This window comes from Cydia pomonella, chromosome 5, assembly GCF_033807575.1.
Source record: "Cydia pomonella isolate Wapato2018A chromosome 5, ilCydPomo1, whole genome shotgun sequence".
NCBI classification, from domain to species: Eukaryota; Metazoa; Arthropoda; class Insecta; order Lepidoptera; family Tortricidae; genus Cydia; species Cydia pomonella.
The window spans coordinates 5809055-5829291 of NC_084707.1; the positions used below are offsets into that span (position 1 = coordinate 5809055).

Sequence of the window (20237 nt, forward strand, 5' to 3'; positions counted from 1 at the left end):
ACAAATAAAAAAAAATAGGCTAAAAACTCATAACTTTCATGATACAAAATAAAGCATAAGTACTCATATCTCTATTTTCCCTTAAACCTACTCGAATAAACCATATCATCAACTATTAACCGTTCCACCGGCCTCAACCCTTCACTGCCCAACCCTCACGTATATCTTAACACTAAACATTACCTGTGAATTATTATTTCTGATTAATAAATTGCGTCCCTTGCGTCACCGCTGGTGATACCATCAATTATGGAATTTGATGTTTTTTCATTAAACCCTATAGAGCTCTGGGGAAAGGCGGGGCTAGTAGGTTAGTTGTGGCGTTTTTATTAGGGTTACGATTACGAGTATGTTGAGTTTGGGTATTTTATAAAATACTAGTAACGGCACCAACCATGCGACATTTAAGAGAAATTATTCGATATTTCAATGATAGCTGTAATATTTTCGACATGGATTTACATACATACCTCAGGACTGTCCAAGAAATTTCGAGGTTTGTTCTATTCCGATTGTGCTAGAAGCTCCTTATCGGACGGTTGGCGGACGGATAGGGACCGTGCGCGTTGGAGGGTCTGCCATCTTGTGGCCTGAATCGGAACCATAAACATGCGTCACGTGTTTTCTTGTGCATAGTAGGTTCTGCCATCTTGTGGGCTACATCGGAACAATAAACATCACATTTACGGCTCGCGCCAAAAATCTGACGGCTCCTGTGCTGCCTCCTACAGTTCATGCACGCTCCCTATAGCGACTAGGCGAAAAAAAGTGTAAGATTTTTCCGTCCCTCTTTTGTTTACCTAAAATATTTTTCGACTATAAGTACCTACCGATTATTTCACCGAGTTACTTATGTCCTATAGTGGCGCAGTTGGCAAACAGGTGGTAACAGCGACGATCCGGGTTCGTTCCCCGGACGCGTATGCAGATATCTGCAATAAACGTAAAAGTTTTAGTATCACTTTTTTTACAGTTGATTTTCTCTTTTTTAATTCACTACGCGAGTGTGATGCGAATCAGTTTCAGCTAGTACAAAAATGATTTCTTATGTTTGGTTGTTCTCCCTGCCTGTGAGTCGTATTTCTGAACTGATTGTGAATTTTGTGAGCAGATTCGATATAGTACATTACGATACAAGTGCGAAAAATAGGAAATTCGAAACGAGAGGCGATAAATTAAAACACGACCGAAGGGAGTGTTTTAAATCGACACGAGTTGCGAATTACCTATTCGCACATGTATCGTACAACGTTTTACAGTACATATGGCCCTTTAAATGTTCGACACAGTAACGTAATATGCTACTTCTCGCACTAGTGCTATAAAGTAGCCCCATATGTACTGTAAATTAATATTTTGTCGATTTTTTTGTATTTGTTAATGAATAATATAATACGTTTATCAAAATTAACATGCTTCGATCCAACCGAGTGTTACACGACGCTCACGCATATTTTTATTTTTCAGGAGAAGTATAACCTTTTGAACTCCTTTTCAGGGAGAGTATAAACTTTTGAACTTCTCAATTTCAAATCTCCCGCTCCTCTCGACGTTCCCTTGGCGGAAGGGCCGCTTATTCATCAGTATAGCGCGTGGCGGCGATCGAGTGATAGAGGGACACATTGATGCAGACATCAAACAAAAGTTCCTATAAAATATGTATGAAGAAGGCGGTTAATAATTATAAACTTCTTACCTTAGCATGCAGTTTCAGTATACGTAATAGCTGGGGAGCCAGCGATGCTAAAAAGGTTACATGATAGGAAGAAAAAAGATTATATACTTAATGATTTCTTTTCCAGCGATCGGGAAAGCGTCTACAGATTATTTTTATATTTCGGGGGGTTAGTGGAGGGTTAAACTATCGTTAAGTAGACTATGGATTTGGTCATTTTAGTTCACGTTAATGCTATAATTTGGTATCACTTAATCTGACAATATATGTCGCATTTTCTTAATCATACGGTTACAATTTCGGAACACGATTTTCAGATAATAACCGTCAGATTAAGAAAATGCGCAAAAGTAATTATGTCAGATTAAGTAATATCACAATTATAGCATTAACTAGGACCAAAATGAACCAATTCACAATATCCTTAACGATTTTTAACCCCCGCCAACCAACGGATCAACGTAGACGGCTAAAAGTGGTTAAGGTAAACTCTACGGGGTAGCAAAATATCAATCATATCTTAATCTGACACGCTTCAGTACCTACAAAAATGCCCCACACGCTCCGTTTTACCTGTACAGTTGGTAAAACTGCGCAGGCTAGTGTGTATGGCCAGCTTAAGAGTTGTTCTCTTGTCGGTGAACTATCTTCCAGTTTTAACACACACACGACCCGTACTTTTTCTTTCATTACCTCGAGACCGCTAACCCAAACATATTGGATGTGTAATTTTGTTAAGTATTTTATTTGTATTAATTATGGAAAATTCCCAATATAAAGAGGGGGCAAAATTTCCAAGTCTAGTTACTAGGTCAAGTGGGGTATCATTTGAAAGAGCTCAAATTGAACATTACAAAACAATTTTTTATTTTTATTTCATAGTGAAAACAAAATTGACTTATGAAGGAAAATGTGAAAAAAAATACCATTCCCCCCCTTATCTCCGAAGTTTACGAATGAACAATTATAATTTTTTTACATAATAATAACATTGTCATAGAGATTACAGGAAAAATAAAATCAGACCTCTATCTTTATAACTTTTTTTAATTAACAAAAAACATTTTGTAATTTAATTTGCAATTTAATCCCGTTTGCGGGTGTTTATTGTAGTTGAAATTCCTATGAGATTACACTAAAGGCACCATCTTTCAAATAAAATAAAAATTATTGAAATCGGTTCACATGATAAAGAATTATCCCTGAAAAACCAACATACATACAGATCGCACTAATTAGTTAACCAATTCGCCCATAGATGGCGCTGTACACAATTGTACTAATAGTATACTTCTGCTCAAGTCTTTCATGAGAAAACTGAAAGTTTGTAGGGAACCCTCGGTGCGCGAGGTACACGAACTCGCACTTGACCAATTTTTTATTTTAATATACAATATACAACCTTGGGCACCCTATGACAGCAAAAACATGATTAAATATAGGTATATTATCATCAGAGATGTAACAAATAGTTTAAGTATAAAAAGTAATTAAATACAAAATACAAACACTTTCTTGCTATAATTTCAAATGCAAAATACAAAATAGTTTTCAAATTTGTTTTTAAAATATAAAATAGATATTCTCAAATACTTTTTTAAAATACAAATACCTTTCGATAAAAAATACTCTTGAATAGTGAATACTTAGTCTGTATTAAAAAGTATTACTCGGAATTTACAAGTTGGAAAGGCTTTCTTTATTCTTTAGTCAGTATCAGTGTGAAATATTTGCTAAGAGCATTTTCGCGTAGCAGTACAAGACCGAGAAGTGTCCCACGTAAAAAATCACCCTGTATAAACATATAGCTATGTATCCCAAAAATATTTTAAAATATACGCGTATTTTTGAATTTAAATTTCGAAATAAAATCGACTTACCTGTAACCTGTACCTTGTACCGGTGTACCTGTTCTTTATTAATATTTCAACTTTTAAGAATCAATAAAAGAAGGAAAATCCATAACATGATTTAAATAAAACATGCCATTTCTATAGAGCAAGATCCCAGAGCCGCCAGACCTTACTTATTTTCTCATTAATTACTAATATATTAGTGTTAGTGTGTACATTTAATGTCTGCATACTAAGGAACTACTACTATTTTCTATGTGAGTACAATTAAATATTAATCTAAATTTTGTAACTTTTTGTGCTAATAAATATTTCTTATTCTTATTTCTTATTATTCTTATTCTTACTATTACATTTTGTACGTAGCCACACCATTTGGACTGGCTACTTACAAAATGTACTCATAGTCATAAGGTATAATGAAACATACTACATATAGTATTTATTTAGAATTTTTTTTTCGCTTAAAATTTACGGTTTTTTTTTTTGTTTAATTCTCATTGCACCCACCTTGAAGTTTCTCTGTTTTGCCTTATGGTTGACTGGTAGAGAATGCCTATTGGCGTTAAGTCCGCCTGTTGTACTCTTTTTTATGTGCAATAAAGTTTAAAATAAATAAATAAATAAAATGGTTTGCAATAGTTCCCTGAGTATCATATATAAAAATCAAGAGTGAGAATATAAGTAAAGTTACAATATCCTTTTGGCAGCTTTAAAGCGTCTTGTAAAAGTTGCCGCCGGCGGAAATAGTCTGGCAATGTTGCATGATTATCAATTTTTAACATTAGTTTCTAAAACATACATAAAAATTAGCCATGAGAATATTTAGAAACGTTATTATTATTTTTACCCACCGTTAGCACCTTGCCTTGCACCGGAGAAATGACTGTTGGACAGATATAGCAAGTATGCAGACATTAAAAGTACGTACTAACACTATATTATCCCATACATTTTATTCATGAGAAAATAAGTAAGGTCTGGCGGCTCTGGGATCTTTGACTACTATTGATGGTATTCAAAAACAATAGAAATATTAAACTATACTATAGCATCAAAGAATAAAATCATTTGTAAGCACAAAGCTAAAAATCGTAAATTACGAACTTTGACCCCAATTGTCACAATTCTTATACAACCACGCAACTTGCACACCAAAGACAACAACAAATAACCTATCATTGATTAAAAAGAAGAAAAAAAATGCAAAAAGAACTTCAAGGTTCCACCGAGATTTGAACTCGGATCGCTGGATTCAAAGTCCAGAGTGCTAACCATTACACCATGGAACCGGTGAGAGGGCCGGCGAATTTACCGAATAGCTGCCGCGCGCTCCACGGTACGTCTAAAATGTGACGTCATGTTCTATTTACTCGATTCGATAGAGTTCACGACTTTGTAATTTGTGATTGATTTAGTTCAAATCAGCCATACGATATATCGGTACACGACGGGAAGAAGTTGATAACTCGAGATATAAAATTAAAGAATTTTGAACTTAAACTAAAATGACATAAGGTTCAAACTCCCACATCCCACTTCCCGATGTGTACGGATATTTAGATTGAATACCTTTTTATTACCATTGAAGTTCTGAAGTTCTAAATACATCGTTTCGAATGGCTGAATCGAACTAAATCAATTACATTACTAAGTGATGAATCAGTAGGTAAATAGAAACATGACGTCACATTCTAGCCGTACTGGGTAGAGATTAAGTACAAATATCTCTACTGTACCGTTACTAAAGTAAGTATAGTACCTAATCATTTTAATGTGTGTACTGTGTATATTACATTAATTTTATTTTATACTACGTCGGTGGCAAACAAGCATACGGCCCGCCTGATGGTAAGCAGCCTCCGTAGCCTATGTACGCCTGCAACTCCAGAAGAGTTACATGCGCGTTGCCGACCCTAACCCCCTCCCCCCCTCGTTGAGCTCTGGCAACCTTACTCACCGGCAGGAACACAACACTACACATTTTTATTTTTGTAGTACAAAATACTGTTGCTTTTGGATATACCAGTAAATTTGGGATCATCTTATACTTAGTAGGTTAGGTTAGTGCAGTAGTTGTTGTGTATTTCGACTTGTTGATAGTTAAGTTAAATGTTAATGGTACTCACACACTGGCTGTTATACATATAACATTATACCTATAACATGGCTGTTAAAAATATACCATTAAGGGTAAAATATACCATTAAGGGTATATTTTTTTGGGTAAACCGAATACTTATTAGAGAAAAATTCTCAAATTAGTCACAATAAAAATACAATTTACATATAAATTATTAATCTTCTTACATCCTGCATTTCGTGACGTCACAGCGCTAGTGAAAATGGGTCCTAACTCCAAAGCGGCCTATCTCTTGGGAACTATCCCGGTAGATGGCATTACGTTTTTTTTTTCTTTCTGCTGTTAGTATGTACGTTAACATTATGTACTTAATAATGAACCTCCAGGTCTATGATTCTTAAGTATGTTAAGTACACTACATTGTACTTCAAATCAATTTGTATATGTGACTGTTTGTGTTCTAAATAAATTTAAAAAAATCCACATGATAATATGATTTCAAACGATATAATAATATTTATTCATTTTATAATATTACCTTGCATTATAAATCTTACATATGTAGACATCCGCTTTCGATCGAACCTAAGTGATCATGGCAAATGCCACAGAAAAGCGCAGTTAAATCATTTACTTATAATTGAAATCACAAAGGAAGCGCTGCATTTGCACAGCTGAATAAATAAGATTCTTCTTTGTAGCGTCAAGACCACTAACTTAAACTTCTAACGATTACTTTGCTGTAGGTACTGTTTTTCTTTTATTGAGGTATTCTGTAGATATAATGTAATTGTATTGTGTTAACTACACACGCAGTAAACTAAAAGCTATCTACAGTTTTGAAAACCCGGACCCCTAACCGTTTTGCCTAAATAATCTAAATTTAGACTGAATAACTATTGATTCGCGCCTACTATAAGTTGGTTTGGTATGTCAAACTATATATTATGTTTGTCTTCGAAAAAAACTTATTATCAAAATGTATTTATTCCTCATTATTCCACTGCACTAATAAAAAAATAACATTTTTCGAAACTTTATACGAAACTGGGGACTTCCCATGGAAACAAAGGTTGACTTCTACCTAACTGCAATTGAGTTGTAAAATATGTCAAAGGCCACTCTCCCTACTCAGTAAAAAATACATTTATAAGCTAACTGCACCTTACGAATCTGTGGCAACGCAGGGGACTTCCCATGGCAACGCGCGAAGATTGACCTCAAACCGACTCACAGGCCAATTCGAAAGACATTAACATCAGATTGATATTTGAATCATGTTATTTAGTAGTGCGTCTCGCCCGCGGCAATACATGTACGTAAAAGTTCGAGCGAAATGCACGATAACTGAAAGACATCAGTTATTAGATGTCACTCTGATATCAGTGTACATTCGAATTGGCCTGTTCTTGCGCACGAGCAAAAAACACTGCTGAATTAGACCCGTGTTACTTTTTGCTTCTGCTTGCTCGTTTAAGCTCAAATTCCTCTGTCAGATTTTAAATTTATTTAGATTTTTTTGATGGACTGAAATGAGGTTTTTCGAAGATATTAAGGTCTTAACGCGAAAATAGCACTTCCGGAGTTGCAGGCATTCATAGGCTACGCGGACGCGGTTGTCTTATTCAGAATGACCCGGGACCAGGGTACGTCCTTAAACTACGTCCACAAGAGAGGTATGGGCATTGTGAATGTCATCTCGCTTTGTGTGGTAGGGCAGAGCACAGCGGATGTCATTCCAGATCTAGAGCAGAGCCCAACTGGGGAAGTACCTCCACCTTACAGAAAACCGCAGCCAAATAACACTAGACCCTACTCATGGTGTTGTGTTCCTGCTGGTGAGTAAGGTTGCCAGAGCTCAACGAGGGGAGGGAGGGTTGTTAGGGTCGACAACGCGCACTTGCGTTTTGGTGAAAAAACTGATGTATGGAGTTACCACTCTTTCTTTACTTATATTTCTCTATGCTACAGATCGCGCTCAGAAGTACCGTCGACCGGGGTGAATAGGGACAGCTGGGGTGCATAGAGAACCAAAACTTAAAACGTGATATACCTGATAATTACTTAGAAAATACTTACACAAATTTTATCATGCAAAATCTACAATTATTTTACCAATAGTGGTCTACGCGACAGACTGACAGTAGCACACCTAGCGGCTATGGGCCACATAAGACATGTGACACTTTTCAAATTAGCAATTTAATAAGACGAAAGTCAAATGGTTATTAGCCACATCGAGCTTGATAAAACGTTTTAGTTCCTCCACGACGCACTTCAAAAGTTCGAAGGTAGCTAATTTATGATATCAATTAAGAATCATAACAACAAAACAACGTTATCTGCTCATAGATAATGGGACTGTTTTGGCATTTTGTGTTTTATCTAAGCCGGGACCATTCCATCGTCAATTTTGTACAGTCGCCAACACATATGCGGGGTAAATAAGTCTTAATTTGAATCATAATCGAATAAACAAATAAAGTAGAAGATGGAACGTAAGTTTTCATTGTAGGCTACTTCCTCACACAATTGCGTACTTGACACGTGTTGAATATTATAACAAAAATTAGTTAAATGGATAGAACTGACCATCCATTATAAAAAAGTGGAATTTAAAAACTTATATTGAGATTATATTATTCGATTCCTTCATTTTTATTGAAAAATAAATTGTATGACAACTATACACATAAACGCAATATTTCAGGGTCAAAATGGCATTTTCCTTGATCTTCGATACATTTAGGACAGACTTATATGATGTGACGTCACATCACCTTATCATTTTGTTAGAGGCGTTTCAATCGTCGAGTGCGAGCGTCAGACTTTTAACTCTCATTTCTGATCTTTGTGTTGCTTAAATGCCATGATTCCTATATAGACATTTGATCCCCAGGAAAATCAAGATCGTTTGACATTATTTACAAAAAACAGTCAAGTAGCCAATTATTCATATTTAATAGTTTTATATTATAATCCTCCCTCGCCTTCAACGTAACAACCATATAGTTTCAAACTTAGATTTTCTTTGCTGCGCTATTTAAATTACCCGTATGAACTATTTTACGATTTTCGGCGCTTTAAGAGTCCCCGGCAAGCTCGGCCGAATGTCACCTTCCCATACAAACGGAGTTTCGTTCTCATTTTAAAACTATGCGTTGGATTGTGATGAAACTTTGCACATACAATGCCATGAGGTATATCTAGTCCTGTAATGAGTTTATGTAGCTCCAGTTTATAAAACAAACGAAATAGAGCAAAAACAAGTTTTGTATGAAAAACTTAAATTCGCTGTATTTTTTAAACTATGGTATCTGAAGCTACATAAACTAATTACAAGACAAGTCTATCTAGATATACCTTATCTTATCCTATTGTACGTACAAAGTTTCAGAACAATCTAGCCTAGTCGTTTTGAAATGAGAGTGTAACTACGTTTGTTTGGAGAACCGAGTTGGCTGGACTTAAATCGACAGGTACCTAACACAATATTTTTTTAAACTTAGAAATCAAAAGAGATACTTAGTTACCTCTTTCTTGAAAGTTGTTTGTTATAAAGCGGGCATGGGCGCTATTACAAGGACCTGAGTTTCTAGAATAGGTATCTAGAATAACTTTACCATAACTAGCCTAATCTACGCGGGGATTCCTGCCAGAGATGTCATAGAAACATAATTATAATGGTAGTCATAGCAAAATGCAGCTCGCTTAGAACAAATGATCGTCTTCCGCTTTTAAAATGCCTGTAGAAAACATACGTTCATTTGAAGATTTGTTTTCTTTGGTTTAAAAACGAATTATAACGTTACGAAACAACAAAGGACTCATTTTATTTAACGATATTTAAGTTTGTGTGTAGTTTTCCAAACGGGTCCAAAGGAAGAAAACAATAGAACTTTGAAAACGAGAATAAATATTTTATAGACGTTTATGATTATGACTAAAAAATATCAGTAGAGAGGTTAGATAAACCTTTTTTATTCATAAAGTAAGGTTTACAAAAAAATAAGCTAAGGCAGACACCCCTTCCCTTTCTAACAAACACAAATGTCAAAATGAGAGATAAGACCGAACGATTATCAACGGTTTGTTAAATTTGACAGATGAATAACGCCACGCTTTAACTCATTCCTTTAATTGTTTAATAAGAGAAAAGCTTTCTCTATTCCCCTGTGCCTAACCTCATCATCTTATTCGCGTTATCCCGGATTTTTGCCACGGCTCATGGGAGACTGGGATCCGCTTGGCAACTAATCCCAAGAATTGACGTAGGCACTACTTTTTACGAAAGCGACTGCCATCTGATCTTCCAACCCGGAGGGTAAATTGGGCCTTATTGGGATTAGTCCGGTTTACTTATTTATAGATATTTCGTACGTAAGTTCCGAAAAACTCGCTCGTACCAAATGACGAGCCGGGCGGGGTTAGAACCCGCGATATCCGGATTGAAAGTCACACGCTCGGTAACGCTAGGCCACCGGCGCCCCCTTGTAAGTACCTAACTTAATAATTTTAATTGATTTATACTAATATACATATATATTTTAAAAACTATACCTATATGTATATATATTATAATATATTATTAATATATATTTACATATATTTTTTTATTTGCCCTGTTATACCTAACACTTTTTTACGCGATTGTATCAATCCGCAGGCAATTTTTGTAGTACACTCCAAATTCAGGGCTCGCCGTCCAAGTGGTTTTCACCCATTTACCTAATGGCCACTCTTTGGCTGTAGGGTGACCACACATTTCAGTTTTAGGAGATATAATTGAAAAAAAAAATACTGAGAGTTTTACTAACTTGTCTTTAATAACCAAATAATTAAAACATAAGGCGATCAAAATTTACAAAAAAAAAGTTTTGAGTCTATATATTAAACCAATTTTAAATATATCAAAATTAGATATATTTGTTTGTCCGCTATTTTGTAGGCGAGTAGGTATTTTGAAAGTGTGTAGGTATGTGACCTATAAATATTGTTGATTATGAATATGAATATGGATATAAAAAGGAATAATTTACATTCCCCTATTTGTCAGCAAAGTAAATGTTGAAATGAAATTTTAAACAACTTTTTAAGTTCATTTCTTATGACCTTATTGTTTTAAAACATATAATACTATTTTAGATCGCTAAACCGTTTCGATAAACAGTGTATCTACATATTTTACTACTTTAGGAAATACAAATTAAATACGTAAGCCAACATTTACTATTGATACAACTACCTTGATATAATTACCTACTGTGCCTAAGACCATCTTATCTAATCGCTCCACCTGTTTGCACTATTATTCACTAGTATTTTGGATGTTAACGACAGGAAACGACTGACTCAACACCTTTCTTACCTTATAAGGGCATGACAGTCTTCAAAATAATCAATCTTACGTCAATAAAATATTACCAAGTTCTTGTATAGTAATGTTCCAATTTTGAAATCGTTGCCAAGTCTGAAGTAGAAAGTTTAAACTTAGAATGGGGTTAATGTAGCAAACGTCCGTTACATGAATTTTAGGAAGCTAATCGTATTAGTGTTTACATTTTCTATGGGGTTGCGGCTACAGATTAGTAAAACAAGATTAACATCGTTGCAGCGACTAATTTTGACCTAAGTTTTGTCTTCATAGCTAGCCAGTAGCCACTTAACTGACCCCAAGATTAAATTAACCTGACATATATACGACGTACGTACATATTCGATGCTAGTACATTAGGATTAAAGATTACAAATAAATAAATATTATAGGAAATTATTACACAAATTGACTAAGCCCCACAGTAAGCTCAAGAAGGCTTGTGTTGTGGGTACTCAGACAACGATATATATATATATCATATAAATACTTAAATACATCTTAAACACACAAGACTCAGGGACAAATATCCGTGCTAATCACACAAATAAATGCCCTTTCTTACCAGGATTTTAACCCAGGACCATCGGCTTCATAGACAGGATCACTTACCCACTAGGCCAGAACAAATAAGTTTATACAGTTAATGCGGGTTTTAGCTTAACATGATTGCTGTTTATTTATATAGCCGAAGAATAATGAACGATAAGCCTGACATACTTCCGAATAATAGTATAAAATAATTTTGATTTTAAAACATCATACATGTTGGCTTAAATATGTAGTTAGTAGGTACTAAAAACAATCGAATTTACATTAAAGTATGATTCAAACCGATAATGGGTCGAAGGTTATTCAGCTATATGGTTATTAGAACGAATTCCGGATATAAGCCGGACGTGCATCGTCGTAACAAGTCCGGCCGGGGAAAACCGGACGGGGCGAACTCAAATAATTACTCACATGTTCTTATTTCCTTTGGCCTCTGTTATATAAATCATGTTATCATTAATCTTACACAACAACTTGTAAAAAACATGCTAACAAACAAACAGCATGTTTTCCGATTACAATCAGCTGCTTTCAACTGATACAACGCGACATGCTGACACATTTAAAAAAAAACTTTTTAATAATGCACTCACAAATATCTGAACACGCCTCTATTATCAAGGAGTTATAGTGCGTTTTCAGATATTTGTGAACACCTTAGCCGCTCCAATATATCTGATGGTGACTATACATAATAGCACGTGCTCGATAGTTTTATTTACACATGTCATTCACCTTGACACTTATATGTTCTAGTTTCACTGAAGATTTCACGGTACATTAGCAGGAAAATTCACACATTATTGTTTTAAAGCTTCCTGTAAATGAACTTGGCACGAAATCGGGACATTACTCTTTACTTGCCACATCCAAAACCATAACACATCAACTGCAGACCCGAGTCATTCGGTTTGCAACTTATTGCAGTATATCACAAAGCTGATTTTTGTTTGTGATAAATTCCTGGATGTTGGCAAGAATGCGCCTACGCAATCGGGAATTACGATTCTGGGAACTTATCTATGTAAATTGGGTTGTTCCCGTTTTTTACTGAGACAATACTCAGAAACTACAGTTCGGTGGAGATAATTTTATTTTTATAAATTAAGTAGTAAAATGTGCAAAAATACAAAAATAATCACGGATTTTTAGACGATCTTAATATTAAGGTATACCTAATCTTATCCTACAAATTAAGATCTGTCATAAAAACCGAGCAAAATTTAACCATCGAAAACGAAATAAATAAAATATAAAACCAGTTGTATTGTTTTTACTCTGTTTCTTTTTTAATAATTTCGTTGTAATATACATTTGTGTGCCCTTAAGAGGAAAGTTACTACGTCCATGCAATGAGAGAAAATGTTTTCCACTTCTAAATATTTTCTATGATTCATTGGCACAATGAAAAACTAGGTTTATAGACTTTCCTTTTTTCAAAATTTGCAATACAAAAAAGGCGAAACCTATAAACCTAGAATATATTTTCTCCCGATATGGAAATTTCATAGAAAAAGTACCGTTATTTCGATAGGATCGTCATGATATTTTTCCTTCTTAAGTGTTTTAATAGACACATGTAACTACTATGTACTACTAGAGAACAATACTGACTGATTTAATCATATATAGTTGTAAGTAAAATTGTTTACCAATGTTAATGGTTAATATACGTGTCTTTTAATGTAATTATCTCTGTTGTAATAACCTAATAAATTAAGTCTTGTCTGAGCAATCATAAATAATATTAGTCATACGTGGAAACTGTTTCGGCTGTGTATTATCTAAATCAATAATTTTTTTGTACTATTTTGCCTGTTTGTTTCCCAGGTTTAAATAAAAAATTAAATAAAAATAAGGGACTTATCCCCAAAAAATCTAAAACGACGTCACTGTGCGCAATTATATGGTGAAGTTATGGTATGGTAATTACAGCAAATGTGTTAACTAGAGGCCAAACTACCGGCAGTCACGGAATGTCTTTATCCTTGTACACAGGGTTGTCACCGATTCTGATAAGCATCTAGCAATCATCCTACAAAAGTATTGAAATATGTTATCTCTAACACCATAGGGACTAGTTGTTGTTTTTGTTGTCCTAAGAGGGGCAAAGGGCCTTCACAAGGTCGCGCCGCGCCTCCTTATCTTCAGCTCGCCTTCTGGCCTCGCTTCATAGCGACTAAGTGCCTAAAATAAATCATATCAATTTCATTACCTACACAAAAACGTCTAATTTAAATATTACATAGGTAGGAGATTAAGCCACCTCCTTACAGGTAACTATAGTATAAGTACCTAATAGTTATGTGTGATACCTACCAGTGGCGGCGCGTCACAATCATTGGTAGGGAACCCGGAGCTGATTTTGCTTTCCTTTTCTCCATGAACCGATCATGAAAGTACTCAACGGGCTGAAATTAGACAAGCCGGTGGGAATCGAGTTCTTTGAACGATCCGCCACTGATACCTACAAGTGTTTACGCTCGCCTCGCTTGTTAAACAAGTAACTAATATGTATACGACGTTGGAGTGACGAGAGGTTTCAAAATACTAAAATAAGAAAATATCAAATTTACTGTATCTAAATAGGTCGTTTATTTAGCATTATAATAAAGGTAAACAATCTTGACGCCTTTTTATTGAAAAACGCTTTTTAAAAATCAGTAATAATTACATATGAAAGCAAAATAATGTAAATGATTTTATATGATTTATTTGCCGTGACTTATTTTTCTAAAGTGTTTTTCAATAAAAAGACACGTCAAAATCGCTTTCCTTCTTTCTAATGCTAAAAACGGACTATAACGCTGCTATTGCTGCTGGGAACTGTTTGTTATAACGTTAACACAAACATTTTAGACAATTTACACTCATAGTTAGGTATATTATAACAAATTTTTTACTCGCAGTAAGTAATCATGTAGACTGAAAAAAGTGAGTCATAATAAGTATTCGTGAATGAAATATTTTGTCATAGTGAGTAATCTATTATGTAACTTTTGCCAGCCCTACGTAACATTGTCACCACTCCTTGGTGATTAATAATTGATCTAATAGAGGCATGTGGGTTTTTGGGGCTACCGATAGGTACCCTGTATGATATACGATTAAGCAATAAATACCCTTCGTGTATAGTTATAACGTTAATTCATATGGTATTTAAATTAATCAAACTCATACATTGCTTAATCAAACAAAATATTCAGACAAGTGCTTTGAGAGCTTCTGTTTTGATTTATTTTTTAAACATTTCACACAGAACGCTTTAATATTTTTCAATATTTTCTATAATTACTAGGTATTGTAATTATAGAAAATATTGAAAAAGTTATAAACTTTAGCTCTGCTGTTAAAAAAATAGCAAAAGAAGTTAAGTATCTAAATTAAAATAGAATTAAAAGGTATAATGTATCAAAGGATAAATTAAATAATAAAAGTAAAAATTGGTCTCATGATTTTATTTTCATGGCATCTCTTTTTTCCAAACATTTTAAAAACAGGTAACAAGCAAGCATTTAAAACAACACAGTTTTCAAAAACATAACCTAATTCCATTCTGTTATCACAATTCCAGAATGTAAATTTTACATTCAGATAAAAAAAGCGGCCTCCTTACAAACTGATACGAGGAATCACTGGTATCAAACTTATCATATCATGCACCGGCTGACGGTACAACGCGTCACTTATCAAAAACAACGCGACGTCACAGATAAAGCACTGAGCGGCAAAGTTCAATCACATAACTAAAAGTCTCATTTCTTCAACGCATGACGAAGGTGAAGATGGATTCGATAACGTCATCCAAGTTCTTGCTGAACGGTGAAAGTTGAGCAGAAAACGGCTCAAACGTTGCCTTTTCTTTTCCATCCACTAATAAGTGACAGGAAGCACCGATAAGCTGAATGTCATCGTTCTTGTAGCGCTTGGAAACTGTCACTAGACCACTGGCTCCGACTAGATTGATGGTGCCATAGTTGTCAACGACGTCGATCTTGCAGTCGTTGCCGATGACTTCGATGTGCCCCTGGTTGCTTTTGACTATGATGACGCAGCCGTTGCCAACGACCTTTAGGCGAGTGGCGTTTGTTTCCATGGTGACTTTCTTCTTGTTGCCGACGATCGAGTACTGCTTCATTTTTGAAATTGGAATGTTTTTCTTTTCAAGAAAGAACTGGCCAGGTGTTTTGTTTTTACCGTTTGATACTGGCTGGAGAGATTTTGATTGCCTCTTACTAGCTCGTTGTATCAAGAATGATTCAGGCTGGCCGCGCGTGCTCGTTTTATAGGCCGCGGCGGCGTGTGCGCAGCCCCTCCCCGCGGAGGATTCCCCTAGTAATGCGTCATCCATTCATCGAGTTTCGGTTATAGTAATTGTTGAGTTGTTATTCCCCGACGGATTCGGGTGAACTACCTTTCTAACGGGTTAAAAATGTTTTTGGCGTTTGATTACATTATGAGTATATGTTGTTTTGTACTGTGTTTAATCTTACGCTACTACGATATGTTTACATTTTATATGCCAGTTGTGTAGTTTTGCGTATTCTGTTATCGTGGTTCCGTTGGATTAGGTAATTTAGTATAGTAGTTAGGTAAACGGAAGATATATCTCTGAGAGATAGCGTTGAGTAATATGACGTTATTCACATGTTTATTTTTATTACCTATCTTACACGATTTTGAAATTTTGTGCAACAATTTTTCAGATATTTTCTGAGACTTATTGTTTTTTCTATTTCTTTATGCACAGATAACTAGAAAATAAAGGATAAGATATACATACTATATTTATTAATAGCTACTCTAAACGTCAAAACTATCAAAACAAATTCTACCTGCTTTCACAAACAAATTATAGCAGTTAATTATATGTTTTAGTATACTTCAACTGTATTTTGTACGAGTATGAAAAAAAAAATGAAAAAAATGAAAAATTAATTTATTATTGCACACACAAGCATGGGTTCAACAGTGGGAAATATACACTAAGTTGAGGTTGCGTGCATACAGCGATAGTTTTATAATAAACCGTTGGAACAGGGTATCCATTAAGATATAATAATGCTCATAATTATGTTTTTTGGTTTTAGTATCTACCAGAGCTGTGAAAAAGACAATTGTTACTACTTTAAATACAAATTACGTAGGAACATACAAAAACAAGAGACATTAAATTTATTGATTAACTTAGGTAATTAATTCAACAGATTGCTCATGAGTCTTGGCAGATTCATGACCGTGGCATTTAAAATTAGACGTATATTTTGATCAATTTGAGTCATTGACCTACTGTTGTTAATGTGACTTTGGACTTTACGAGGTTCTTCCTCTCAATATTTACTTCCTCTTATCATGGTAGAATAAAACGATGGTAAGTATAAAAAAGTAAGTTAATTAAATTGATAATGTACCTAGTTCTTTGATTTAAGAGCTACAAATCAGAATAGAATTAACATAATTTTTTTTACCTATATACTTATAAAAAAAATTGCCTTGGTTAATAGGTTTATTTAGTTTTAGAGTTTTATAGATAACATAGTAAGTGTTAAGTAAACTGCTCTGTGATGCTATTGCAATTCTAGATAAGTCAATAAACTCTTATTTTATACCTATCTATCTATATATATCTCATTAAGTGAAATGCCAATTTATTTGAGAAATAAAGTTATTTAAACCTAAATTGTAAAAGTGGAATTTACTGTTTTATAGAAATTATTTACGGCTCAAATTATTTACGACGGCGACTCAATAGTATTTACGTGTTCTTGGGGAAATTAATTTTGTATGCCTGAGTAACGGTCTGTAGTTTTTCAGATATTTACAAATAAAATGATAATGACAAATAAGTGAATTCCCAAGTTCTAAGAGTGAATTTACAAAATTCCGCGAAATATAGTAATATCATTTTCAGTGAAATCATAATGAAATGCACATCACACCTGTGATAAGATTACAGTAGAGTTTTTCAGAAATATGACATTATTTCGTGAAAGTTATTGGTTTTATCATTATACTTAACGATAAAGATAAAAACAATGACGTAAAGTTATCAGAAGCATTTTATTAGTAAGTTTTATTTTTTTAATACTAAGAAGGAAAACAAAAGAAACGTACAGGAAAACTTTTTATTGTGCTATGAAAAAATATAATTGAAAATATATATAATTTTGGTTAAAATTTGCTAAGAATTGGATTTGAGATTAATGAGGAAACAATACGTAGTGGTCCTGCCTACGGACATCAGGTTCCGGGTTCGAATTCTGGTAAGGGCATTTATTTGTGTGTTATTCACAAATATTTGTTCACGAGTTATAGATAATTTATATGTATATAAGTATTTACATATAATTACATATTATAACTAGATATAATATAAGAAAAAAAAGATATCGGGACGGCTTTGAGTTCAGCGGGTTTTGGCGGGATCTTGCTCAGCACAGCTCCCTGTGCTTGGAAAGGAATAGGGGAGGACTTGGCCCAGCAGTGGGCTAAAAAAGGAATTATATATATCGCCGTGTAGTATCCACAAGTTCCGCAACACAAGAAAGGTGGCATGGCAATAATAAACTCATCAATAATCAGCAATCTAAGTATATTCATTAGACAGATTAGACAGTATAATGTGCATAAACACAGCGCGGCCAGGGAATCACCGGAGCATTGATCTTTATCAAAGCAATCATTATTAATTTATTAGTCCGATCAGTTTATCGTAACCACGTCGTAACGTACGTAACGTTACGTAAGCTATTGTAATTTAAATAGCTTGGGTACCGTGACAGTCATCATCTCATTACATAGGTGGTTTATAGTACATTGTGCAACGTGTGTACGCCCCACGTACCCCCCACGTGAAATTTTGGATTCGAGAATGTTAATTCCCGACAGTCGCAGGCTGGAGTGATACGGTGACGTATCAAACATTCGTCCGCCATTTTGTAATTTCTTGACAGGTTATAGCATCGAAGGCACAGACCTATTCGGCATTCAGCCACGATTGAAATTTATGAAAAATATTTTTTTAACAAGCTGTTAAATTAATCAAATTATTTCATTTTAAACATAAACAAAAACATTAAATTATAAGCGTCAGTATTTTAAAAGTAAAACTCATTTATACTAGGTACTTAGTTTGTATGAATACCTAAGTGACATAATTTTAAAAAAGCTATATTATACAAAAGCTATAGCTTTTTTCACAATCCATAACCTCCGCGGGAAAAAATAGTTCTTTTTCCTTCAGCACACCTGCATGAAATAAGATCTTTTTCGAGCAAGTGTGATAAAATAGTTATAAATTGTATGAAGATGACAACTATACCCGTACCCAAGCTATGGGAATCATGCCCACAGCCATGCTCTCTTAGAATTTAGAGCGAAAGCTAACTCACCGCAGAGTTTGAAGTGTCAAAATTTAGAGAAGCCATTAGAAACATCACATTTTCATAGGAATTTGATGTTTAGGGGAAGTGCTACTATAGCCATAATACACACTGACACTGCAGAGTTAGTTTGGACCTACTCTAACACGCGAACCTCGTAACTTCTCCGAAGGAGTTAAGAGGTTTGCAACTTTAGGTATCGTTGGCTAAAGGTAGCAAATCCCTAACGTCTTTGAAATGGAGTTACGAGGTTTGCGACTTTAAGTAGTCGACGTAGCGTTAATACGGTACGGTATGTACTACAAGCACTTATAATGAAACTAATAGCAAAGAGAATTGTATATCGAATCGAGGCGTATTGTCAAAGTAAATTTTGTAGACAACTAAATTTACTGCCATCTTATTCGACACAGGACTAAAAACTCTTAGAATGACATATGGCTATTTGGCCCATGTTATTCCACTGATATACTTATAGGCCAAAGGTATATCGCCATCTATTCAATTGATATTTCATGGTACGTTTTTTTTTCTTAGATTTAATTTATCTTATACACTTCATAGATTTTTGCTAATAGCGTGACCTAGGCAGAGGCGGCGTTACGCGTGGGCGACGTGGGCCACCGCCTACGGCCTCGCGGTCCGAGGGGCCTCGCGCATCAAATACATATAACTGGGAAGCAACGTAAAAAATGACTAGTTATTTCTTGCGCCACCAGAGGACCTCGCTAAATATACTTTGCCCACACCAAATTTTAGTCTTGCCCCGCCACTGGATCTAGGTGAAATCTGATAAGTAAATAACAAAACAGTTTATTTTACTATGCCTGTCAGGTTCTAACAAGTATGTAAGTGCGAAAGTGACAGGCATAGTGACAAGTGATAAAAATGGAACCATGCTGCCACCGCTGACTTGCATAGGAAATAGGTAGTGTACATACATGCTTGGTCAATGAGCAATAATTGAAATTTTTCCTCATAGTAAGCTTCCTTCCTACATATATTAACGTCAGTGCATTATGCTTAGTACCTACCTATTAAAATTCTGCGCAAGTTTATCTTATCTTGCGTTAATGATAGGCCTAACTAACTAAACTAGCCAAAAAATATATCTTATCTAGTAGATATAAATATTGTATATAAAAGTATAAGATATAGCGCAATGATAGAATAAAGAGTAGTAAAGTAAAACAAATTGTTTATCGGCATTGTAAGTAATATACGAGTTCAAAATATTTGCATGCATTTATTGCAATTTTCACTGTTTTAACTTTAGATAGTCGCTTTCCTCTACAAAGCGGGAAAATGCCGGGATCGG

At 34.7% G+C, this 20237-nt stretch overlaps 1 protein-coding gene and 1 non-coding gene across 2 annotated transcripts; both read right to left on the reverse strand.

Annotated features, from left to right (window-relative positions):
- Nucleotides 1-4748: 4748 nt before the first annotated feature.
- On the reverse strand, nucleotides 4749-4820 carry Trnaq-uug (transfer RNA glutamine (anticodon UUG)). The gene has a single exon. It is a non-coding gene; the product is annotated as a tRNA-Gln (tRNA).
- Nucleotides 4821-14980: 10160 nt separating this feature from the next.
- LOC133517562 (uncharacterized) lies at nucleotides 14981-15826 on the reverse strand. Its single transcript, XM_061850875.1, has one exon. It carries the CDS (start codon nucleotides 15673-15675, stop codon nucleotides 15301-15303), a length of 375 nt encoding a protein of 124 aa, XP_061706859.1. The 5' UTR covers nucleotides 15676-15826; the 3' UTR covers nucleotides 14981-15300.
- Between the last annotated feature and the right edge of the window lie 4411 nt (nucleotides 15827-20237).

What these genes read in the sequence shown, in the direction of transcription:
- LOC133517562 (XM_061850875.1), bottom strand. Translation starts at nt 15,675, where the DNA reads ATGAAGCAGTACTCGATCGTCGGCAACAAGAAGAAAGTCACCATGGAA.